This window comes from Rattus norvegicus, chromosome 6, assembly GCF_021556685.1.
Source record: "Rattus norvegicus strain SHRSP/BbbUtx chromosome 6, alternate assembly SHRSP_T2T, whole genome shotgun sequence".
In the NCBI taxonomy this organism is placed as follows: domain Eukaryota; kingdom Metazoa; phylum Chordata; class Mammalia; order Rodentia; family Muridae; genus Rattus; species Rattus norvegicus.
Window position 1 is genome coordinate 16,102,982 of NC_141539.1, and position 25,917 is coordinate 16,128,898.

The window sequence follows — 25,917 nt, forward strand, 5'->3', positions numbered from 1 at the left end:
AATTATACAGTGCACACTTATTTTTGTTTCGTCTTAAAGTCATTTTCAGGGACATGGAGATGAGCTTGAGTTTGATAATGATGAGTCCTTATGTGCCTTTTGTCATCTTCATGATACCGAGATGCTTAGCCTTTGGCGTGTAGCAGATACGCTTAAAAATTTGCTTTCTTTGGACTCATTAGTTTTACAGATTACGAAGTTTCATAACCTTAGGCTTCTTAAAGCAGACACTGTTAGAACTTTAAATTGTAATGTGTACTGATGATGTGGATCGGGCGGTGTTTGGGTACGGCCTTGTCTTTGTTGAGCCAGGAGGCTGTGGATAATTAAGGGATATTCTTCTTGATCTCGAAAAGCCTGAAGATTTGCAAACCACTTATAAGCTGCAGATTAAGCTTTGGCGTTGCCTCGGAGCTGTTGGGCTGTCACCTGACCCGTCACCTGTTTCTGCACAGGGAGCCCAGGGAGTAACCAGGCCTTGCTTCTGCTGCGCAGCTGCGGCTCGCTCCTGCCCGAACTGAGTCTTGCAGAGAGGACAGAATTTGCTCATAAGATATGGGACAAACTTCAGCAGTTAGGTATGGTTATTTTAGTACTTGGCCTGTGTAAAGGCATAGGCGTATTTTTTTCTGTTCCACTGAAAGTGTTCTTCACGTAAGTATTTGTATAAACTTATTTTATCATGTCTTCTTGATTCAGTCCTTTTTTTGCAGTATATTTATTTAGTGAGTTATAGTGACATCTAGGGGCACTAAGAGTAAAGTAATTTTCATATCATGAATTAGAATTTTGATAAGTGAGAGAACAGGCATTGGGGCTGTGGTTATAACTCACCCCACAGTCCTGGAGCACAGGGAGCGCACTCACACAAGCAGGCTCTGCCGTAGCTTAGCTCCTTATAAATAGCAGGAGCTGGAGTCTGTGACTGCAAGAATCTGTACATATTGCTGAACCAGACACAAAAATTAAGGAGTTGGACGGTGTACACAGCGTGCCATCACCCACAGGCAGTGCGTTTTCCTGTGTGGGTTATCCACTATATTGAAATAGTTCTGGTCTGGAAGGATGACAAGCACGGTATAATTTTTACTCAATACCTTCTGGTTTCTCTGTTGCTCTGTTGAGATAGGCTGTTGCCATGGCAAACATGGATCTTGTTCTTAGAGGATGGTTGCCTTTAGTGTTGGAACTAAATTATGCTACCACACCTGGCTAACTACCTTTTTTATACTTAAAAATTTTGAACTGACTGGGATATAGTGGTATATGTCCTTAATCCCAACACTTGGGAGACAGAGGCAGGTGGCATTCCATGAATTTGAGGCCAGCCTGGTCTCCATAGTGAGACTCTGTCTTAAAAAAAAAATAAAAAATTTTAATATTAAAAAATAAATAGTTAAAAAGCCACTTGATAATGGGTATTATTCCTGATTTTTAAGTACGTGAAGAGTAGAAGGAAATTGCTTCAACATGTTAGGTCTAAAGCTGTCCACCCTGTGAGCCGTCTTTCCCACCCTTTAAGTTGAGGTTTTTAAAAGAAGTGTTGATGCTTGTAAAAATACATTTTAGGACATTCTGTGGTCATCATGTTACAAATCTGACATTGTTCCTCTACTAAAAACATTACAGTACTGAAGAGATTCAACCCCCTCTGGTGGTACCTGCCTGTAAGGACAGTTGTAGGTCAGAGTCATACTGCACTGCCAAAAAATTGGACCCCACTCTTAGTTAAACTGATAGGATGACCATGGTGTCATTTGTGGGTAGAGTAGGCTGACTGACTGTCCTAACATGTCACCGTAGGCAGTATCTACATAGGAAGAAGACAAGGCTGTTAGAATATGGCTAAATAATGCTAGCAGGCTGAAAGAAAGATTGCACAATGCCTCTGCCATAGATTCATTCATTCAATCAATGTGTGAGTGCTACATCTGCATGTAAACCTGCAGGCCAGAAGAGGGCATCAGATCCCCTTACAGATGGTTGTGAGCCGCCATGTGGTTGCTGGGAATTGAACTCCTGACCTTTGGAAGAGCAGACCATGCTCTTAACTGCTAAGGCATCTCTCCAGACTGCTTTTGTTACTTTTAAATACAAAAAGGTATTGTCAGTGAGTTCTCACAGGAAGACAGTACTGTTTCATAAGTAGGCACCCATTAGTGTCTGCAGAGTTTAACTATACTACCAAATGCTGAACGCTCTTCTAAACATGTGCTTAAATTTCATCTCTAGGCACTGTGTACGATGTCAGTCATTATAATGCTTTACTTAAAGTATATCTTCAAAATGAATACCGATTCTCACCTACTGACTTCCTGGCAAAGATGGAGGGAGCAAACATTCAACCGAACCGAGTAGGTAGCTGCTGCTGTGGTCCAAGCAGCCATGTCCACTTCTTACTTTCCAGAAAAATGTTTGTGCACTCGAATGTTAAGTGGCCCATCTCGTTGCAGGTGACATACCAGAGGCTGATCGCTGCCTATTGTAGTGTTGGGGACATTGAAGGCGCCAGGTGTGTGTTTTATGAAGGCGGGCCACCTTTTAGTTTCACTTTCATTCACTTATTTTGTGCTTCTGTGTATCTGTGTGTGCACGAGCCTGGAAATCCAGCATGGCTTGCAGGAGTCGGCTCTGGCTACCATGTGGGTTCTGGGTTCAGTTGTTAGGCTTGGCCATGAGCTCCTTTTCCCGACAGCCTATCTATCTCATCATCTCTAAATGTAGGTTTACACAAGTAGATTTATAAATTGTATAATCCTAAGATGTACCTACTTTTTAAAAAAAATTGTTCTTTATAGAGGTCATTATTTCGGAAGTATTTTAATGTAGCAAATTTAGTAAAATGATTTAAATAAAATGATATTATTGTATAAAAGGGAAAGAAGTAAAAGTTGCTATTCAGAACAGAAGCATAAATTGTTAATGCAAAGCTGAATTTGCCTTTTAAAAACCAATGTCCTAAGGGAACTTTCATTAGCCCTTTAAAACATGTTTGTTTATAAAAGCAGGAATTTTTATTGCCCATTGATTGAGGTAAAATTAGTTCCAATATTTCTCTGCTTACATAAATTTCATTGCCATTTTAAATTGAAGCTTAAGAAATAAGGAGTGGATTGAAATATACAATCATTTTTTTAACTCAGTGTATTGATGTTCCTTCCCGCCCAGTGCTCAGGATTGATGAACCCAGGGCCTCGCACATGCCAGGCATGCGCCCATCACCCAGCCACACTTCTAGATTGCTTAGTAGCTTTAACAGCAGTATGCAAATTACTATACTGCAAGGAATATAATTTCCCGAGAAGAGGACTGTTTTTCCCTCTGTTGGTTTGTTTTTGCTTTAACAAGGACATGTTGTTAGGCTAAACAAAAATAACAATTTGAAGTTTGTATGCATGTCATAGCAAGTCTCTGATAAATGTCCTTCTCTATTGCAGCAAGATCCTTGGATTTATGAAAACGAGGGACCTTCCAATCACAGAGGCTGTGTTCAGTGCGCTCGTCACAGGGCACGCCAGAGCTGGGTAACTGTCATGTGTCCTGTGTGCTCTGCCCCGCCCCCCTTTCCGTACTTAGGTCCTAGGAGGTTATTGGAGAGAACTCACGGAGCCTGTTTAGTCGTCTTCCAAACCCTGATATGAGGTGGAGCATACTGAGATTTTTATGACTTCTCCTGAAGTTTGTTACACAGAATTTAGAATTAATGTTAAAAATTGGACTTGGTCTGAGATAGTTACATAGGTCACTGATCTAGGAAGTGTTTTTATCTTTCTCAAGTGAGTAGTCTATTCTGTTGTTCTTAGGTAAAGCTGTGTCCTTGCATTCCTAGTGGAAGAGGGATTCTTAATTAATGCTTATAATTTTACATAAAGGAGTGAGGTTACTGTAAATATTTCAGATGCTTGCCATGATATCTAGGATTGCAGAAATATATAACCAGTTTAATGAGTGTTGTCCATCTGGGTGTAGTTCCAAGTATTTAAAAGAATTGATATAATAAACTTAGGCCTCATACTTTAGACTGAGTGATTGTATTCAGTAACCTTATGTTTTCTTTGAAATAATTTACAGGGATATGGAGAGTGCAGAGAATATTCTCACAGTGATGAAACAGGCTGGCATTGAGCCTGGGCCAGACACGTATCTGGCCTTGTTGAACGCACATGCTGAGAAGGGTGACATTGACCATGTTAAGCAGGTATGGTTACACGCTGCAAGTCAATATTGAGGTCATTAAATGAACTTGTGTTATATTTTATGTGAAGCAAAAAACATAGCTTGTGTCTATTTTAAAGATTTCTTGTTGTAAAGAGTAATATTCTGGGCTGGAGAGATGGCTCAGCGGTTAAGAGCACCGACTGCTCTTCCAGAGGTCATGAGTTCAATTCCCAGCAACCACATGGTGGCTAACAACCATCTGTAATGGGATCCATGCCCTCTTCTGGTGTGTGCGAGGACAGCTATGGTGTACTCATATAGAATAAGTAAATCTTTAAAAAAGGAGTAATATTCCACGAGAACTCTTAGTTAGATGTTGATATGTGACAGTTACTGTTGGATTGGGCAACTGAGTCTTGTTTATTTAGTATTAATATTTCTATTTTTTCATTCTAATTACTACAATCATCTTTAGATTCTGGAGAAAGTGGAAAAATCGGATCATTACTTTATGGACCGTGATTTCTTGCAAATTATTGTTAGCTTTAGTAAAGCTGGATATCCTCAGTATGTCTCAGAAATTTTGGAGAAGATTACCTATGAGAGAAGATCTATTCCAGGTATTTAAGAATGTTTATCTACATGCCTTTCTTAATACTCAGATTCCTGTTCCTTCCATGGAACCAGGGCCCTCCCTTCCCTAAGGGTCTTGGGGGTGAACAGCGAGCGAGTGCCCGGGTGATGAGAGCAGGACTGATTGTCTTAGAGAGACTCAGAGGGAACTTTGTGGTGTTTGCTGTTCCTGATTTCTTTCTTTAAAAACGGAAACATTTTTGTTTATTCAACAATGTTTGGGTGTTCATACACTGCATGGCATGTGTGCAGGTCAGAGAGGGCCACTCGCAGGAATCAGATCTTTCCAAGGATGGAGTCAGGTCATAGAACTTGGCAGCAAGTGTCTTTCTCTGCTGAGCCGTGTTGCCGGCCCTATTTCCTCAGGTTTGTAACAATAGATGTCTTTGTTTTCTTCGCAGATGCAATGAACCTCATTTTGCTTTTAGTCACTGAGAAGTTAGAAGACACGGCGTTCCAGGTTTTACTGGCATTACCCCTGGCCAGGGATGAGACCTCAAGTAGTTTTGGCAGTTTCTTTTTGCGGCACTGTGTGACTATGGATACGGTATTTTGCTTGTTTCCACTTTGTAGATAGTGGTTAGCACTGAGACAGGAGAAAATTCATGAGATTAGAGTGGTTTAAACAACATAAAACTTTTAATGTTGAAGATATCTGGATAGAAAAGAGAAATTGCGATTTCATTACCAAAGGGATTGAGTACTGAAGCAAGTCAAGTGGTCAGGCTCTGCCCATCTGTTGATTGGGTGTCTTTTCCCGCAGCCTGCTGAGAAGCTGATAGACTACTGTAAGAGACTGAGGGACGCCAAGGTGCACAGCTCTTCACTGCAGTTCACCCTGCACTGTGCTCTTCAAGCCAATAAGACTGGTACTGTATTCTCTGAGTGAAGACCAGCGTCAGGTAGTGCCTCTGAGGTAGCTTGGTGACATGTTTGGGGATTTCTTTTACAGCTTTGGCAAAAGCAGTGATGGAGGCTCTGAGGGATGAAGGGTTTCCTATCCGAACTCACTATTTCTGGCCGTTGCTTGTTGGACATCAGAAAACAAAAAATGTTCAAGGTGAGGTTTGTCTTTTATGGGGTCATAACTAGTCAGCCTGTTTGAATTCTTTAAAAGCACACTTCCTTCTGAGAATGAGATCTTGAGAAACTGGGACTGTTAAGTCAGACTGAGGTGGTTTTTCCCACCTTCATTTATCTCATAGTTTGTCTCTTCCATTCCGAGCCACGAGTGTAGTTGGGAACAGCTTCTCTAGCAGTAGTAAAGTTACATATCTACAGTGGAGTTCCTAAGCAGAGAGTGTCTGTTTCCTCTGTGGGCCCCTGCAGCAGGAAAGGCACAGACTTGTAGTTCCTGACAGCCTGCTGATGGAAGGACCGGAGGCTCCGTCTTTTAGCTTCTTAAGTACATTTAGGCATTTAGCATGCTTTTCCCGTACACATGGGATGTCTATAGGATAGGAATAAAATGGAACAAATATTAAATTTTAGAGCACAGTATCTAATTCTTTGGTTTGCATTACTGGTAATCAGAAAGAATAGTCTCATAAAAGAGGCTTTTAACAGAAGTACCTCCCCCTTGGGGAAACAAAAATGGTCTTTTTTCATTTTATCTCACAGTGTAATGTGCTGTGGAATGAGATGCAGAGTTGTTAGTGTGACACTGGGTGACAAACAGCGCACAAACAACAAAAAAGTGCTTTTAGCAGACTTTCACATGCAATTTTATTTTAAATGTACAGTCGTCTTCTGGTTTAGAGGAAATAACGAAACAAGTATTCCCTAATTGTTTCTGGTTATAAAAGTCTCTAAATCCTTTTTAGAAAAGTCTTTGTGAAAACAATACGTGAGTTGATTAACTCTTTGTACACCTCCAGTGCGGAGGAAGCAGGAGGAACCTTTGCTCTAGTGTTTCTTATCACAGGGAGTTTGGACGTGCTGGTACTATTTACCTTTACCCAAGTAGGAAAATACTGTTGAGATGTCTGTGTGTCTGTGTAGCAGGTAAGTTTCCTGATTGTACATATGGTAATGTCTACAGTTGAGTTGGGTACTATGTATTAACAGTTAGGAAACATCAAAGAACATGGCCAAGAACCCGGCCGTTTTTAGCTAGTGTGAGTTGGACTTGTGGAAGACGGGCTTACCTTACATGTATCTTTCCTTTGGATCTCAGCACTGAGGTTTTCGGGATGCGTTTGAAAGCTCACATGATACTGTCAAGGGAACTGAGAGCCGAAGGGGGCTGTCAGTATGTCTGCTTTCAGAATGACTTCTGTCTGTTGAAATATTGCTTCCTGCTATCCCTGCTCAGGGACTGTCACATTGTTTTATTCACATCCCAGTTGTCCTTTGCAAATTAGACACCAGATTTTATATTAAGGATATCTTCTCAGTACCAAGATTTTTAAGTCAGTCCAAGTTTTATTTGGAAAGCACAGACGCCTGTGCTTTGTTAGAGGTACTGACTCCTCAGTAGTACAGGTGTCAGTCATCCCCCAGCTTTTGAAAAGCATCTGCCCGCTTTAGACCTCCTCTTCTGGCCATCCTGGAGATAGGAAAGTGTCCTGTGCAGTCCTGCAGTGACAGTCAGGGCCGTAGGTTTTCGGTGGTTTCTACAAGGACATGTAAGGCCAGAAATCAGATACTCTCACTGGCGAAGTGAGCCTGCTTCCTCCCGGCGGCATCTAGTCTGTAAGCGAGTGAAAGCTGGGACAGCAGCTGCCCAGGAGCACTCACTCAGTGAGGAGAGGCCTAGGAAGCAGGTCAGGTAGAATTGAACTGGGTCTTCAGTAACGGGATTACTGCATTCCTGTTGAATTTGAGGGAAGAATTTCACTATCACCAGCCTCCAAAAGATTCCTTTGAAACCTTCATACTTTTCTGTGGTACAAATAGAAAAGTCATTACTTATAGTATAACCTATTTTCAGCATTCAGACATAAATGAGAGGAAAGCTCAGCATCGGGACCCAAACGTCCTTTAATGCATTAACTTGGAAGCATAAAAATAAGAATGCGAAGACTGGGCCGGGCAGAGTGACGCACACCTTCAACCCCAGCACTCTGGAGGTGGGGACAAGTGAATTGGAGCCAGCCTGGTCTACAGTGAGTTCCAGGATAGCCAGAGCAACATAGCGAGACCCTATCTCAACAGCAACAAAGACTATGGAGGGACGTTGTATGGAGGGGCAGCCCTGAGAGTGAAGTGCTTGCTGAGTCCAGGGGTAGTAGCAGTAGAGGTGTCCTATTTTTAAAAAAGAATTTTGTTTCCATACAAAGTGAGCGTGTTTGACTGATCATAGCAGCCGTGATAGACAGTTTTAGAGGGTGGGAGTGGTGCAGGTAGGTCACGTCTGTTTCCCTAGGTGTGGATCATCTTGATTGCTGCAGTGTTTTGTTTTGTAGACAAAAGTGCTGAGGAAACTTTCTCATGATTTAGAGGAAAGTCAGACTAAACCTGTGACTTCCCTGAATTCTGAGTTCTTTATCAACTGCCTTGCTGTGTTTTATCTCATAGGAATAATAGATATTCTTAAAATCATGAAGGAAATGGGAGTGGATCCCGATCAGGAAACATACATAAATTATGTGTTTCCCTGCTTCGGTAGTGTGCAGTCGGCTCGAGCTGCTCTGCAGGTGGGTACAAGTGTGCTTTTCATGGCTAATTGAAGAATACACTCAGTCCTTCTTCCTAATGCTTCATTATCAGGACAGCACCGTGGAGTGGAGAGCTGGAAGCGGTCTTGTTGTACAGTTGTAAGGCTTTATAAATATACCAGTCAGTAAATGTGACAGTTAACATAAGAAGATCAAAGAGCACCTTTCTTCTGTGTTGATAGACAAAACATTAAAGAATCACTCCTCATTCTTATCCTGGAAACTGTTCTCATTAATTTTCCTAACTACATTAATGGGATATTTATTATTCTGCATTTGAAACATAATCGTATTTGGACTTTGACACATTGTTTTTCTGCCAAGCTTCTTGACCAGCATAGGGTTGGCGCGAATGAGTGTCATTTGAAGAGCTGACCTCTGGAGAGATGGCTTGGCAGTAGGAGCCCTAACTACTCTTTAAGAAGATCCAGATTTGATTCCCAAGTGGTAGCTCTGTCTAATTGATACCTGTCTAAGTCCAGTACCAGGAGAGCTGACCCTTTTTCTGGCCTCCACAGGCATTAGGCACATATGGTACATAGACACGAATGCTGGCAAACACTCATACACATTAAATAGGAAAAAAATTACAAGGATTGCCTTTTCTAATTTCAAGGCGAAGTGCTGTATGTACAGTTAGGAAGAGTGAGTCTGCACCCCAGATCTGTCGTGTAGATTGTGCCTGAAAGAGCTTTAGAGCAGACTGTTCCTTACACTGTCTTGATTTTTGTCAGAATGTTCCTTTCTTTCTTTGAAACAACTTCATACCTATAATCATTTTAAAGTTGGGAGTTGTATCTTGAAGGTCTTTACCTTCCACACTTCCTGTTTGGGGAGAATAGGGCCTCACGTGGCACTGTGACCTTCTGGCACCAACTCCCATTCGATGGCAAGTGGGCTCATGTTGTCATGTTGAGTGTTGATGCTGTGCTAGGGCTCAAGCCCAGGGCTTGGTGTTTGCCAGCGAAGTGACCCTGACAAGTGAGCTCTGTCCCCAGCCCTCTTCTGTAGACCTCCAAAGAGGATGTTAACCTTCTACAGTTAGAAACTATTTGTAAGCAGTGACTTTCTGCATACTTTATTCTTGGCAGAAGTACAGCCTGAGGGTCCATTGCTGTCTCAGGGTTACTCTTGTTTTCTCATAACTGTTGACCTCTTTTAGGGGAAAATTAGACCTAAATTTGCTTGAGCTTTGATTGCCTATGTTATAATTTCAATTACCTTTTAGTTTCATTGTTAAAATTTCAGTGTTAAATATTATTGGCTTAGAAACAACTCTACTGTTAAATGCTTAAATGTTAAATACCATAGTATTGCTAAGGTTTTTTTTTTAATTATTAGCTACATATAAAATATTTATCAGTTTAAGATTATGTCATTCACTGATAATCAGAGACTACTACTAGTCAGTGACTGTTTAACTCATCCATAATGGTTCCTTGAGATAGTCTTAGTTTTTTTTTTTTTTTTTTTGGTTCTTTTTTTTTCCGGAGCTGGGGACCGAACCCAGGGCCTTGCGCTTCCTAGGTAAGCGCTCTACCACTGAGCTAAATCCCCAGCCCTAGTCTTAGTTTTTAGATAATCATTTTTTCTTAACATTTTTCTTCTCATACCTGAGTGTGTTCTTTGAAAAGGTGGCTATTATTCATTCTTTTACAATTTTATTTGCTGTCTATCTATAGTAATATGTAATTCTGCAAGTCATTTTAATACTTGTGTGACATTTTATTTTATATATATGTCATAATTTATTTTTATTCTTTGCCTTAAATTATCAAGGTGGTTTGTAACACTGCACTATATAAAAAATACTTGAACTAAATTTTGGTTCATATACTTTTAAATCAATTAATGTTGGGACAGGCGATAAACCAGCCATTTATAGTTAAATCAATTTGATCTTTGCTGCATGCATCATATCAAAATACTGTTTTAGTGGGAGTGGTTAAGAGCACTGACTGCTCAGTGGTTAAGAGCTGCTGCTTCAAGGAGCCAGGTTTGGTTCTTAGCACCCACAGTCAGTTCCAGTGGACCTGACCTCTTCTGGGCTCTGCAAGCACAAGGCACACGTGTTAGACAGACATCATGCAGACAGAAGATCCATGACCATAACATGGAAATGCATATTTCTTTTAAGCTCCCACATGTTCTGTGCTGAAACCTCGTAGATGAGAGGATTTCTGTATTGAGTAAAATGTAAGCAGACCGCCTGTGCTGTTAATGCTTCTTCAGGAGCTGCACTCGGCTTGAAGTGTGTGTGTGTGTGTGTGTGCGTGAGTGCGTGCGTGCGTGCACACGTGCATGACACCGCCCCCAAATCTCAGTTACTGAGCCATGTGTACTTTAAGAAGGCCTTTTTGGTTTGGGTTGTTTTGTGTGTTTTTTTCAAGGCAGGGTTTTTCTGTGTAGACCTGAAGACCAGGCTGGCCTGGAACTCAGAGATCTGCCTGCCTCTGCCTCCTGAATAAGGGATTAAAGACGTGCTCCAGCATACCTGCCTAGAAGATTATCTTTTAAAGAGATAATAGATTATCTTGGTACACAATGATAAAAATATGAGTCATAGGAAATTGGAGTGGCATATCAAAATATTGTTAGCTGTTATTGAAGTGTATTACCATCAATGTGTGCTTTATCCCCAGGAAAATAAATGTCTGCCTAAAAGTACTACATTCGCTCAAGCCGAAGTGAGAAATGAAGCAATAAATGGGAATTTACAGAACATTTTGTCATTTTGTAAGTATTCTCCATAAGACATAGGCTTGGTGCTGACTTCAGTATGCACACGGCAGTCAGGCAGTGTGAGCAAGACCATTTCAGGTTTCCTTAAGGCTGGACCGAGAAGCCAGGTCACGCCCTGAGCTTGCAGCTACTTTGGAGGTCATTTTAAGGTTGGACTGTGGAAATCCCAGGAGACGTGGTGAGTGACGGGAAGCGGCTTCCCAGCTTTAGGTAACAGCACAGCCAGCGCCTGCTGAGCATTGAAAAGGCTCTCTCCTTTGCATAAAGGCAGTTCCACTGACAGAAAGGCATGGTGGGAAGCAAACAGCCAGAAACAAATCCGATTTTAACTTTGTCTTTTTCTGCATATCTTATATTTTATTTTGAGTAAATAAATATTTCTTAAAGTCTTTGTTTTTTAACATGTTCATGACATTATTTGTTAGGCATTCAGATTGTGGGAAAAGGTTTTTGTGAGTTTATTTGGGGAGTTTTGCAAGATAGGGCTGATTTAGTTGACCTTAAACTCACAGATTTGCCTGTCTCCTGCCTCCTTAATGCCAGGATTAAAGGTTTGCCTGTGCCTGGCACAGGGCAGTGTTGATCTTAAACTGTGAGTGTTGTGCATTCAGACTGCACAGGGAGAAGCCCTGTAGAGTGCTCTGGCATTCACACTAGAGGCTGTTGGTAGGTGACACTCAGCATCCAGTGTGGACAGTAGTCAGTGACTGTGTACATAGTGTGTGGATGTTCAGGTGACAAGAGGAAAGCAGTGGCAGTAGAGGAGTGTGAGCTGTGAGGGGCACACCCTGGGGGCCTTCCCCTCCTACTGGATGTTCCTCCCATTTCATCCTCACACTCACGAGGAAGTGTCAAGTTCGTCCCAGTCTGTTGACACGATGCTTCGATGCTTCGAGTCAGCAGCCGTCCAGCTTGCTTGGATATGTCTGGCCACCTTTTAAGGAAAAGACATTTGGCAATATTCTTTGAAATACTATTCTTATAGCATCAATTTTTTTAAGTTTATTTTTATTTTATTTTCTGAGCATTATAGTCTTGGGTGCACACACACACACACACACACACACACACACACACTGTGCGTGCACACAGGGTTGTATGAAGGTGGCAGATTCTTCTGGAACTGTTGTTACAGACAATTGTGAGCTGTCACATGGGTGCTGGAAATTGAACCCCAAGTCCTCTGGAATAGCAGCCAGTGCTCTTAACTGGCTAAGCCATCTCTCCAGCCCCAAAGTATTTTTGTAAGAAGCTATTTATTACATTTTAAAAGGAAAGATGCCAAAGAGTTAAGACCACATAATATCTGAGCTTATTCTTATCAGACTTTCCTTAGACCGAGGTCTTTGAGGAGCCTTAACTGCTGGTGTCTGTCTGTGGCAGCCCTTAGGTATGCACGAGAACATCACACGGTGAAGAGGAACAGATGTTTCCTCTGGGTCAGATTTGTGTGGGACACAGTCTCTCATTTGTAGGCACGGCAGGGTGCTGAGACGCGTGTGTTGTGTCGATTTCACATTTGGTCATACTGCAAATGATTTTTAGATATTTCAGTGAAATATTTAAATGCTGTGAGGTTAATGGAAAACTTAAGTTTCTTGTCCAAGGGTTTTATAATTGGTTTAAAACACTTATGTGGGAGAAAAAATTTTATGTATGAGTTTAAATTAAAAATTATTTTCTTTCCATAGCCTTTTAAAAATTAAGTCAAGTATCGTACTCTTTATACAGGATTTATCATGCTCAGGACTTGACTCTATTTGGATTTCTCTCAGTCCATTCGTTCTGCCATGCAACAGCCATGTTACATACAGAATAAGGGTTCAATTAATTAGACCATTTTAATACAGCTGTAAGCACAAACCAAGTTCAGAAAATGCCAGCAGTGGCCTTCCGTCATGTCTAAACCGTACCTTTTTTTTAAGTATTTATGGCAAGCTTTTTTTTTTTTTTTTTTTTTGGGTTCTTTTTTTCGGAGCTGGGGACCGAACCCAGGGCCTTGTGCTTCCTAGGTAAGCGCTCTACCACTGAGCTAAATCCCCAGCCCCCATGGCAAGCTTTACGTGAAAAGTGAAGCTTGCTGATCGGCATTGAAGCATTCCAGGTAGAGGGAGGCAGAGGGGGAGGGACGGAGGAGCGGGGAAGGGTGATGTGGCAGACGTGAGGCCTGTCTTCTTGCAGCTGGCTGCTGCTTTAGTGTGAATGCAGACAGTGGTCACGGTGGAAAATGGATCAAAAACTGAATGGTTCACTGGGCTCTATCACAACTCTTGCAAAATAACTTTGTTTTCTCTTTGGGAAGGATGAAAATCACCTTGCTAATGTCCTTACAGTGTCAGTGTCAATGTCAGTGTCAGTGTCTAGTAAATACACTTTCAGTTACATAAGCAGGGCAGTTTATTACTATTTATATTAAGGAATAATTATGAACTTGCTACTTTATGCAGAACTGCTTTGAAGGGTGTTTGTTACAAGTGTACTGCCTTGTCAGGTAACTATGTGGGGCGTCTTGTTTCCCAGTTGAGAGGGAGAAGGTAGGTAAACCAAGTCACCGAATCACTGTGGCTCAGTCTGGGTCATTTTGTTTGCTTGGCCTGAGATGTTTTGACAATTGTTTTTCTTTTGCAGTGGAATCGAATGCATTGCCTTTCTCGTTTAATTCTTTGAGAGGCAGCCTAATTCTAGGCTTTAGGAGGTAAGATTATTAGCCTAAATATTCTCTGTCATTGGACTGATTTCCCTTGTCCTTGTGACCTACTAATGATGGAAACTGCTTCTGAGACAGGCTCTGGCCTTTGAAGGGTTAGGCTGAGTTGGGTTAGGGTATCCTTCCCACTCCTTTCCTAAAAGATGCACAGACAGAAACTGCATGCATGCTCAGATCCCTGTCTCTGCATTCAGTGTTAGTGGCTTTATTCTGTACATGTTACTACCTTACCATTACATGTTAAGGACAATTAATGAACTTTCCCTTGTTGTCCATTACTACATTGAGATACAGAAGCAGGCAAACCTTGTGGAGAGGTGAGCTTCTTTTGCGAGGTTCAGACGTGTGTGCTGGTGTTGATTTGGTCTGGTGAGAGTATTTGGGCTGGAACACAGTATGTCACCTCACAGCATGAGGAGCAAAAGTGAGAGGAAGCCACAGAGCAGCCCAGGGGTTTGGGCTCACTCTCTTAACAACTTGTTCTAGTAAGAAGTTCCGGAGAACTACTATAACTCCTTTCCAGGGCAATTGCCCAATGATGAAAGACCTCCGTGGAGTCTTACCTTAGGCCATAGTGAGAGCCAAGCTTCCATTATGTGGACCCTTGTGGAGAAACTCACACCATATCTTAGTACCCTCCAAATGTTGTTACTTTTTAAATAGTCACTGAAAAATCAAAGAAGTGGGAATTATTGCCTCCCTATTCCACGATTACACAGTGTACTAACTGCCGTTCCAGTTCCTGCTGAATGTGCAGATACAAGTTGGTTTCTTTTTGCTGAACTACTCTAAGTTGTAGACATAGTGCCACTGGATGTTGTAGCATATGCTGTCATTCAGAGTATCAGTGTCTCCTAAGGTACTTAACCTGTACTGTCTTCTGCTCACACAGTGTGTGCTTAGATACTCTTGTCTAAGGTGTTCGTTGTGCTAGTAAGATGGCCTTATGTAGAGTCGCTGCTGCCAAGCCTGACATCTGAATTCAATCTCCAGATCCTACCTGGGACAAGGAGAACCCAACTTTCCCCCAGGCTCATGTATGTGTGCAAAGCTGAGTGTGATGGCAGCTGATGCACTCCCAGTGCTGGGAGGTGAGAGACAAATCCCTAAAGCTCATTGGCTGGCCAGCCTAGCCTGATTAGTGAACTCTGGGGTCAGTGAGCATTCTGTCCCGAAAAAAACAGTGGAAAGTGATTGAAAAAGATTCCTGCAGTGGCCTCTGGGCTCTGTGGGTATACATACATGGGCATGCACACCCACAAGTACACACATACCACACACACACACACACACACACACACACACACACACACACCCACCCCATACCCCCCACACACACACACTTTGGGGAAAAAAGACCAAATCTGAAAAAGTGAAATGCTTCAGTGGGTAAAGACATTGGAAAGCCCAATGGCCAGACTTAGTCCCTGGAACTAACAACACCACAGAACTTGTCTTTAGACCTCTGCATGTGAGCTGCATTACACACATATACACACTTACAGAATGATTATAGGATTTTAGAGCATAGGATGTAACTGAGTAGGAAAAACTGCAGTAGAACCCGGTTTAAAGAAGTAATGTTTCCTATGTTGGTAATGAAGTGTAAAAGACATTCACTTTGTCCTTGATGAACGACAAAAACTGGCTTTCCCTCACTCTGAGTCCTCAGTGTGTCTATTGATCTCAATATGTTTTAGCTGGTTTAAATGGCATTTTTCAAAAGTCCTAGCCTCGTGGAAGTACTTGCATCGTAAAGCTAGGCCAATATGGCACGAGCAAAAAATCCTAAATGGTATGTGCTGCTATGTACCTGGGGCAGAGGCTGAACTGACTGAAGGCTTACAGCTCTTGGCCCTCCCTGGAAGACGCTATCTGCCTGTTTTGTTTTCCCAGACCCTGCTGATTAATTCTGAGTCATGGTCTTTTCTATCAGTGGCTTGCTGTAGATGCAATAACGTTTGAGGTTGGAGTAACAGCATATCCATAAGAATATGGACATGGTCAGAAAACATTTATAACTTAGGGTCACTCCTTTATTTCTACTTCACCCCAAAACTTAACAAATTTAAATTAAATTACATGAAGGTAATTAGAGTCCTTCATGTCAGCATTAATATAGTCGTCTTTAATGTGTTGACAGAATAAATAGCAATATATTTTAAAATCTCTTCAGAACATTTTGTATAGTGGTGAAGCTGCCTATTTTGTGTACTTTGGAGATTTGTGTTGTATGTGAGCAAATTTAGAATTTTTTTAGTGACTAGGGCAAAATGGCAGAGTGTAATACTTGGCTCATGTGTGGGTAGCCATGCTGTTAACGTATGAAGTGCCTATCTTAACATAAAAGGCTTAGTAGAAGCGACTTATTCCCAAAAGTAAGTCAATCAGACATCCAGAAATCACAGACCATTGTAACTAGATTTCTAAGTTACTTTGGATAAACCCATGGGGATATGGAGGCACATTTTATCATGCGGCTTAATGAAACCCATTGTTCCCAGTCTGGTTGGCTATAGGGTTTTGTTTTTCTTGTTCTGTATTAAGTTTCTATTGCTGTTATAAAATACTGTGATCAGAAACAACTTGGAGAGGAAAGAGTTTATTGAGTTTATTTCACTCCATGATGAAAGGTCTGGGCGCAGGAACTGAAGCAGAGATGGTAGCAATGCTTCTCGATGACTCGTTCTCCGTGACTCGCTCAGTTTCCTTTCTTACAGCTCTCTAGGATCACTTACTCAGGGGAGCCAGGTCCTTCCATGTCAGCCACCGTCAAAAGAGAAAAAGGCCCCCGTTTGTCCACAAGCCAAGCTGAAGGCATTTCTCAGTTGGGCTTTCCTCTTTTCAGGTGACTCTGCCTTGTGTGGAGAGTTGTTAAAAGTCTAACCCACACATTTTCTTTTTAAAAATATATTATTATTGTTGGGTAGGGGACAGTGCATGTGGAGTTCAGAAATGTTGGTTTTCTCCCTTCACCTTACTCTCTGAGGATCAGACATGTGCCACAGGCTGGTGCAGTGAGCAGCCTTTACTTGCTGAGCCGTCTGACTGGTCGTGTCTCCATCTCTGGCCCACCGTATACAGTCTTCTGAAGCCCAGGCAGACCTTAAGCTTCCCATGTAGCTGAGGATGGCCTTGAACTTGTGATCTTCCTCCCACCTTGGATGCTGGGATTACAGGTAGCATACCCCTTACACTGTATGTGCTGCCACCTGAGATACATTCCCAGGCCCATCTCATAGTAATCTTGAGAAACATTATTTTCTTACATCTTTTAAGAGCGGTGTTTAAGACGAGAGACCCTCAGGAAAGGGCTGTTGAGCATCACCAGTCTGACAGTTCCTGACGCAAGCAGCCTGGCTGTGGCTCTGGGCCTTCTGACACTTGTTAGGGAACGATCAGCAGCCTAAGACGTGCTGTGATGTCTTTTTTTTTTTTTTTTTTAACCAAAAAACAAAACATTTATTGTTTAGGTGTCTCTATATATGGTTTTCAACTTTATAAATTGTTTACTAACATACATAGGCAGAGTCACTTAAGGTTCAGTCATTTAAGTTTAATGCCTCTTTTTGTTTATTATAAAAAGATTTTCTACTTTAAAGTTTCAAAAAAAGTGACGCTACACGGAGGACGTGGTTGGTAGATTGCTTGCCTAGCACGAATGTTTTCGTGGGTTCAGTTCCTGGCACTACATGAAGTGAATGGAGCAGGGTGATCTGTGCCTGAGATCTCAACCCTCTGAAGGTGGAGGCAGGAGAATCAGCAGTCAGCATATCTTTTTGGGCTAAGTGTGGCCCTGTCGTCAGACAGGTAAATAAGTCACGGTTGGAAGTGACTGGTAGTGAGTTCTCCGTCCACTGTAGAGTGCAGTTGTGTTTAGAGAGAGTAAGACTCCTTCCCTCTCATCACCTCTCACCAACAGGAAAGCAAAGTGTACGTGAAGGGGGGGTCCTTTGGCATGTCGTTAAGAGAGAGGGTCCCTTGGTGTATAATTGAGAGCCCTCCAAAACCCTGAGCCTTTGCACGAGGTAGCATCTGCACTGAAGTCAGTAGCACGTTGCAGAGTTGTTGGAGAACTGGCGAGGTGGCAGGCCAGGGTTTCGTACGAAGAGCTCCGTGGTCAGGAGAGATTTTCTGACTTACTCACAGCAATCTAAACTTGTTGTTTGGGAGGGTCGCTGGCCATGTGTTAAAATGAAAGATCCGGATTTTGAACCTAAACTGTGTAAGACCAGACACTAGCCTTACTGGAGTCATCAAGTTAATGCCAGATTTTCAAATCCTGTCTGTAAATGGTAGTAAGATGCCTTCAATGATATCCTGACCTCACGAGATCTGAGAGATGACATTTGTTCCTAATGAGTTACTTCCTAATTGGTATAGGAAATGAGCCAAAGGCTTAAGCAGAAGAAGTGATGGGGAAATAAGCCGGGGTCACGGCCTTAGTTTTGTCTTACGTCTCATTATTACTCCTCTTGGCTGTCAGAAAGTCTGTCTGCTCTAGCTCCCTTCCTTGTTTTACCACACAGACTCTAAAAGAGGAGCTGGTGTAGAGCTATTAGCATCATGGTCCTTGTCACCAGACATCTCATGACCTTTAACTCCATAACAAAATGTTAATGTTTTCTTACAAATTGTCCTTCCAAATTCCATTATCGATCTAGAAAAAGCTTGCTTAAAACCTACCGTCAATCTGCAACAGAAATAGTGCCAGTGTGTTTTTCAGTCCTGTTCTTCAAAACAAACCCATTCTTAATTAAGACAGACTTAAATTGAAGATAGTATAGAAAAAAAAAAACAAAAAAAAAAAAACCCTGTCCTTTACAAGTTCTGCCTTTTCAGAAATTTATTTTCTTTGTCAGCAAAACAGAAGCAAGAGTTATTTGTTAACTTAACAGATGGCAAACAGCAAGGTTCATAGCCTTGCTATCTGGGTTCAAAATGGTTCCAGGGTTTTCTTAGTTGTGAACTTTTTAGTTGTGAAATGTATTACACATTCAGAGGAGTCTTTCAAAGTTGAGTGTATCATATAACACCCTGAGTCTAGGAACACCGTGTCAGTGGTCCTGTAAGTTCTCTGCAGGTCTTCCGTAGTTCTGTGTTGCTTTCCTGAAGCCACATGCTGTCCTGACGTGGAAGGAAATAGTGCAGCTCTGGTGCCAGCTCCCTGGAAACGGATTTGACAGGCTCTGGGGCAGGGCAGACTTGAGCCTTTTCTGGGGGAAGTGGAAGAGCTCAAGAGTTAGTCCTAAGAAGCAGAAGGGTCGGGGTTGGGGATTTAGCTCAGTGGTAGAGCTCTTGCCTAGCAAGCGCAAGGCCCTGGGTTCGGTCCCCAGCTCCGGAAAAAAAAAAAAAAAAGAAGAAGAAGAAGCAGAAGGGTCAGACCTTTGGGGAGTCTGGTTCCAAATACAGGCAGGCATCTCTGCAAGCTCTCCTGGCCTTCCTCAGACACGAAGAAAAGGCTTCCATGAGCATAGTTATGAGCTTCTAGTACACGGCATGGAGACAGAAGGCAGTGGTCTACATCCGAGATAGACAGATCAACCATCAGTGCCTTACACTAAAAAGGTGTGGGTGCTGCTGATGTCTGTCATGTGGACAGTCCGGTGCTGTGCACAGAAGCTGTCCCTTCGCCTTGCTTGCCCTTTGACCTTTATCCCGTAGGGATCTCTGCTTCCACACCAGATATTTTTCTTGTTTCTTTGTGTGTAGTAGAGGGCATCCTTCTGTATCTTCCTAAGACACAGGCTTTCTTAATATTGTAGAATTACCACAGAAGCTGAGTATGTGCAGCTGGGCCTGAGATCAAAGCTCAGCCGGTGTGGAAGCCCTCATTCATTGGTAGTCCTGTATTGAAAATGGTGTGTCTAAATTGAAACAAGCCATCTTTAAGTCTAAGTTTTTCTTTGTTTCATTGAATTGATTTCAGGTTTTATAATACAAAGAATCCACATGTATTATAACCTCTAGAGTGCAGTATCTTGTCTCATCATTTGTACTGCTTCTATGTTCATTACTCTGTGTGTGTGTGTGTGTGTGTGTGTGTGTGTGTGTGTGTGTGTGTGTGTGTGACAGAGAGAGAGAAGGGGGTGGGTTCAGAGTTATTTGAGCTTGATCACCAGGCCATTTTCCGCCGTTCCGTATTTCAGTATGCAATCCAAAGGGACAAGGCTATTCTTTCCTGTAACCTCAGAAAGTTAAGCATTCCTGGGCCAGTTTTAGCTAACATACAGTTTATGACTCCATTTTAAAGTTTCTGTCCTTTTTCATGCCTTATTCCTCTTTTGTACAAAGTCCTATTCAGGGATGAATATTAGTTGCCATTTACTTTAAATTTTCTCTGGTCTGCAATAACTTTGTCTTATGACAGACACTAGCAATTTGTTACAGGAGAACCTCACAGCAGTTCCCTGAAGCTTCCGTGTGTCCTGTGCTAGCTTGCCCTTTTAGGGAGTTGCATCCAGAGACCTAGCTACCCATTGTTAGCACCTGGGGGTGATGCCAGTCTTGATCACTCAGGCAAGGCTGTCACCTTCTCCATATTACAAGTGAGTCAGATACTTGGGGCCCATGCAGATAAGCCTACTCTTTCAGATTTGGACCCCAACATGTAGAGGTAGGTGGCTTTTTAAGTGGTCCCTATCCAAGCCAAAGTTAATTTTGAAAAATTTAAAGTTGCTTTTTTTTTAATAGCTTTTTTGAGTAGTTCAATTCATTATTTATTTACTTGTTAAAGGTATTGATTTTTTTTTAACAGTTTACATAATATAATTACTGTTTCTTGAACCTCTGGGCTTATTTCTGATCCTCTGCTGCCCTCTGCAGGTCGATGAATATAGATCTTTGGAGCAAGGTACGTATTCCTAATACCGCAAACACAGTGTGATGTGGGGAAAGCTATCAAAACCAAGTTTTAATAGTCTCACACATTTCTGATATATTATTACAAGCTAATGGATTAAGGGTTCATTAATGGATTGGTAGTTTTAAAACAGGCAAATGCTACTCAATTAGTCCTTGACTTACTATTACATTCTTACTAAGGTTTTCATCTTTCAAGACAGAAATGCTAGAATTGTGGTGGTGGCATTTGATATTGCAGGCTTGGTAATCTTTTGGTGGTGCTGGGACGGGTCTTGACGTTTTCTCAGTGAGCGCTGTTTCACTGAGCTCATTGCTCCCCAGCTTTCTTGATATATTCATGTGTGTCTCTGTTGGTTTTTATTTCTGTCTGTAAATGGTATGCAGACCAATCCAATACTGCTTGATAGCTTTGAAAGAAGTCAACTGGTTATTAATGATTGCATGAAAAAACATTAGATCAAGAAGATCTGGATGGACACTATTAGCTAAGCTTTCCAGTTTAAGTCTGTTAGGTTTTGTATGTTTGGTGTAAAAGTGAGCCCAGAGACTTATACATGCTAAGCAAATCAGGCCCAAGTATGTTTTTTAGGTATAGTTGTATCCATTTCTCTGCCCAGCATTACTGCAACTGCCATTAAGAATCGATACTTAATTTTAGTATTTAGTTGGGTTATGTAGACAAACAGTTCCTTGACCAAGGAGACATTTATTGGTGTATTCACTAAATAAGTCTGTGGAAAATTGTTTCTAAATACCACAGTTGTATCACATCCCGTGTGCAGCTACAGTTCTGGAGAATTTACTAGTAGTCTTTTTTGTATGTGTTGCTTTATAGAGAGCTTACAGAAGGCTGACTCTCTTTAATATTGCCTTTGGATTGCATTAGGTGAAGACACCCTTCACAATAGTAGAAGCAATTGGAGCTTGGCTTTTGTTAACACGAATGCTATGTGCTAGGCAGGCTCAGCTGTGGGCCACACACAGCAGCCGGCGTCTGGTCCTGACTGTTTCAGACAGCTGCTGTATGCTTCTGATCTGCCTTCAGCCTGAGCATTTGTATATAGGGTCAAACACGATTGATGGCTACAAGTCAGTACCAGGGATGTATATTAATTTTAATGGTAAAGTGTATACTTGGTGGATATTTTTATGTTAAAAATTTATGTATTGAGTAGATAAGAATTTGAGTTCAAATACATTTGAATCTTCGACTCATTTTAAAATCATTGAAGTGAATGAAAAAATGTCACTGAGAAACACAAAGTGCATATTATTTCCGGGTTTAGCACATTTTACTTATTATTTTCCTAATATTTTACCCAAAAAGGGAGCAATTGATCCATTTTGAGTAGACTCTGAGTACTGTGATGAGAAACAATGCTTTACCGTCTTGTAAGAGATTTTCTGTTTATGAAAATTAGTTTTCAGTGTCCAAATTCAAATTTAAACATCACATTAGAGCCTTTCTTTGTGATGTTTCATAATAATACAGTTTTTCTTAAATTTTTTTATTATTTTTAGAAAACAAGTGTACTATTTAAAAACTGAATGATCTGTGTGGTGGGTGGGGTGGGGTGGGATTCCCCTGAAAGAGAACAATCCTTCACTGGGGGAGCTTTGCTATTCAAAAATCCAATCTCATATTGTACTTGTGTTTTGTTTTGTTTTGTTTTTTGCTTCTCTTGCTGCAATGCATGGATTTCCTGCCTTACCAGATAACAGAATTGCTGTACAAGGATGACCGTTATTGCCAAAAACCTCCAGGACCAACGGGTAGCGTTTCTATGTAGATGATTGTAACTTATCCATACATCCACTCTTCTGTGCAATGATGGGCTGGAAGAATTATAGCAGTAAACACTGTGATTGTGAAAGTGGAAATTTGAAACATTTGGTTATAATAATCTATACAGATAAGTACATTTTGAGAGATCTATTGTGTGTGGATTTATTATATATTTTTTAAGACAGAATGTGGAGTCCTTGAGGTATAAATCAGAGCCCCTGTAGCATCCGTCACAATAGGGTTAAAAACCAGTGTATCTCCGTGTCTGTATGATTTCAGTGTTTTGCATGTGTGGTTAACTTTATGCAAAGTAGGAAAGGTATTTGATTTTTCGCTTAAATATAACTTAATAACTAAAAGACGTAATTCATGATTTAATGAAGTCAGGACTATATAGTTTCCTATAAGAAAGTGCCCTTCCTGCCCCTCTTGAAAGTTCAAACCTCCTCTTCTAGGCATTGACACATGGCCCTATGAATTTTTATGCTTGAATGCATAAGAAAATTACTGTTGTTACAAAACATCTTTGTTAATCTTGGTTTTTCATTGGCTAATAGGCAGCTCTCCATGGGATTACTGTATCTGCTCATTAACACTATTTTAACTTTCTATGCTCAGTATTTATCAGTCGTTTCTAATTTTCAAAATATTGTCCACAAAAAATTAGTATAGAACTATGTGAAGACATTTATTTACACTCACTACCTGTGCTTTGGATGGGGGAGGGTGAGACCTGGGCAGGACCACTTCTGTCACAGAGTGTTGGAGAAAATAGATTGAAGTAAGATTCAGTACTGAGAAGCTGTCACTCGGTCTGAACATAATTAATATTCCTTTCACTCAGCAGTTAGAGATGCGCTCCCACACCACAGTCTATGCCTCAGTGATCACTGTTGCCACCTCAGAGCCTCTCATCAGGGTGACATCGCACACCAAAGTGATTTCTTATAAATTAATCTTGATAACATGACAGTCTCGGTAATTTCAGTAGAATGCTTTCTCTTGTTTTTTCCACAGAAGCTGTTGGCTATTTTCTTTATAACTTGATTGACAGCATGAGTGACTCAGAGGTGCAGGCCAAGGAGGAGCGCTTGAGACAATACTTCCATCAGCTTCGAGAAATGGTACCGTTTCACTTTTGCTACGCACTGCCTGTCTCGCCTGACATGTATCTATTAGGTTTCCAACGCTGCTTTTAAGTACAGCCAGACCGCTTCTCAATGACACGCGAGAGTTAGAGACTTAAATTATGTCTGGGTAGTTTCTGTTAGACAAATTTCAGGTTGGTTGTCTCAAACTTAGTGTTTTCTTTCCCCCCCTCCCTTTCCATCTCACAGAATGTTAAAGTTTCTGAAAACATCTACAAAGGCATTTGTAATTTGCTGGATAACTACCATGTTCCTGAATTGATTAAGGTGTGTGAGTCTAATCCATCGAACTTTGTTAATTACTTTATTTATATAATGTAGAGACTTTTTTAAATGTTCCTTAAATGTAACTTGAAGGGTCAAATTTTTTCTTTTCCCAAAACAACCATAAATAAAGCTTATATTGCTTGCTGGTAGCAAGTGTTTACATATTAAAGAGTGCATCTAAACCATTAATTACAGTGATTAATGCAGTATGAATAGGATTCCCGCAAAGCTTTAGAAAAGGTAGCATTGAAATGAGGTGGGGGCCTGCAAAATGTGCCTTTGATATTCAGTAACATTTTTCCTATGTTTTCTAATTCTGTATTAATTTGAATCCCAATTTTAGGATGTTAAGGTTCTGGTTGACAGAGAGAAGATAGATTCTCGAAAAGTAAGTAATATCTTAATTATTTTTTTTAAATTCTTCTGATGAGAATTCCAAATAGTTACCCTGTCTATCTCTGAGTTGGTCAAACTACTCACCATCTCAGAAGAACCAGTAAGTCTAGGATGTTAGCATATGATCTAGGAGAGAGTTATGAACTCTCCCCATCCACAGACCTGAGGTTAAAATCTCTTGGAGCATTTATGACAGAGAAGCGAGGCAGCTCACAGGGCAGAATGACAAGGACTGTATTTTCTTTCCATAGTAAACTTTTGTTCTTCCCGTGTAGACCTCCCAGTTTACCTCATCTGATTTGGAGTCAACCCTTGAGAAGCTTAAAGCTGAAGGCCATCCTGTAGGAGACCCCCTGAAGCAGCTCATCTTGCTGCTCTGTTCTGAGGAGGTAACCCTGATGCTTCTTTCCTTTTCACATACGCTTTGGGGGAGATAGTCTATATAGACCACAGTAAGTAGAACCAAGTATAATGTTTATGAATTTTATACTTTATTATTATCTGTCATGCTTGAGAACAGTTCAATTAAGTGAAAGGCTAACTAATTTCAGTGACACCTTGAATGGCATGTTTTCGGGTTGCTGTAGTCTGTTTATGATAATCTGCAAAGTGAATGATAGTACCAGCGTGATAGGTTTATCATACATGCCAAATGTCCTTTCAAGCCATGGCTCCGGTCTCTCATATCCAGATTGTCAAGCAACTGATACACGCAGTAGTCATTTGCAAGTCAAATATAACGAGCTTGTTAATGCGGGGATTGAGATTCCATTTTCCTGCTAGGAAAAGCTTTCTGCGATAAAGGGTCCCTTGCCTTCTCCAGCAGGCCTGCAGCCGCACCTCGTGTTTGCATTGGTGTATCTGCAGTTTGTGCCCTATCACTACATTTTAAAGTTTCTGCTTCAATGTAGTTATTCAGAAGACATCTTTTAAGCCTTGCACACACACACACACACACACACACACACACACACACACACACACACCAACCACACACACACCCCTAGGGGCAGAGTTAAGAGTGTGAAACCATTTAGTTTTTAAAATAGTGTTGACTTTTTAGAAACTTGAACAGCACAACAAAAAACATGGTATTTTACCTTATATATCTTTTTCTTTTTCACTAAATCCTTTTATTGTAGAATATGCAAAAGGCCCTTGAAGTGAAAGCAAAATACGAGTCAGACATGGTTATTGGAGGCTATGCAGCTTTAATAAATTTGTGCTGTCGACATGATAATGCAGAAGATGCACTGAACTTGAAACAAGAATTGTAAGTGCCTCGGCGGCTGGAACCAACCAGCACAGAGTAAAGTGCCCTTGGTGCAGTGTGTGGATAGAATACTTCTCTTACTGAATTTTAAAAATTCTTTTGTATTCAGTGTTTAAGTGTCATGCTAGAAGGGCTCTCTAGTTAATGATGTCATGCTTTCTGCAGGGTCTTTTCTGTTTAGTAAAACATTCTAGTTCTCCCAGCCAGGGAGTGTGAGGGCGGCTTTCCAAGAAGCTGTAGCACATTTCCCTTTCTGTATAGTGTTGCACACAGAATCCTGTCTG

General features: G+C 41.2%; 1 protein-coding gene across 1 annotated transcript in view; it reads left to right on the forward strand.

The window, feature by feature from the left end:
- The window catches only part of Lrpprc (leucine-rich pentatricopeptide repeat containing), an 82,483-nt gene that overhangs the window by 13,151 nt on the left and 43,415 nt on the right, over positions 1-25,917 (forward strand). Inside the window, 19 exon segments of the mRNA NM_001008519.2 lie at positions 456-578; positions 2,233-2,354; positions 2,454-2,512; positions 3,438-3,524; positions 4,072-4,198; positions 4,634-4,778; positions 5,193-5,338; positions 5,555-5,660; positions 5,744-5,851; positions 8,311-8,429; positions 11,093-11,186; positions 13,821-13,887; positions 20,725-20,752; positions 22,479-22,536; positions 23,567-23,673; positions 23,887-23,964; positions 24,308-24,352; positions 24,636-24,749; positions 25,503-25,633. Coding sequence (NP_001008519.2) covers positions 456-578; positions 2,233-2,354; positions 2,454-2,512; positions 3,438-3,524; positions 4,072-4,198; positions 4,634-4,778; positions 5,193-5,338; positions 5,555-5,660; positions 5,744-5,851; positions 8,311-8,429; positions 11,093-11,186; positions 13,821-13,887; positions 20,725-20,752; positions 22,479-22,536; positions 23,567-23,673; positions 23,887-23,964; positions 24,308-24,352; positions 24,636-24,749; positions 25,503-25,633 — 1,864 coding nt within the window.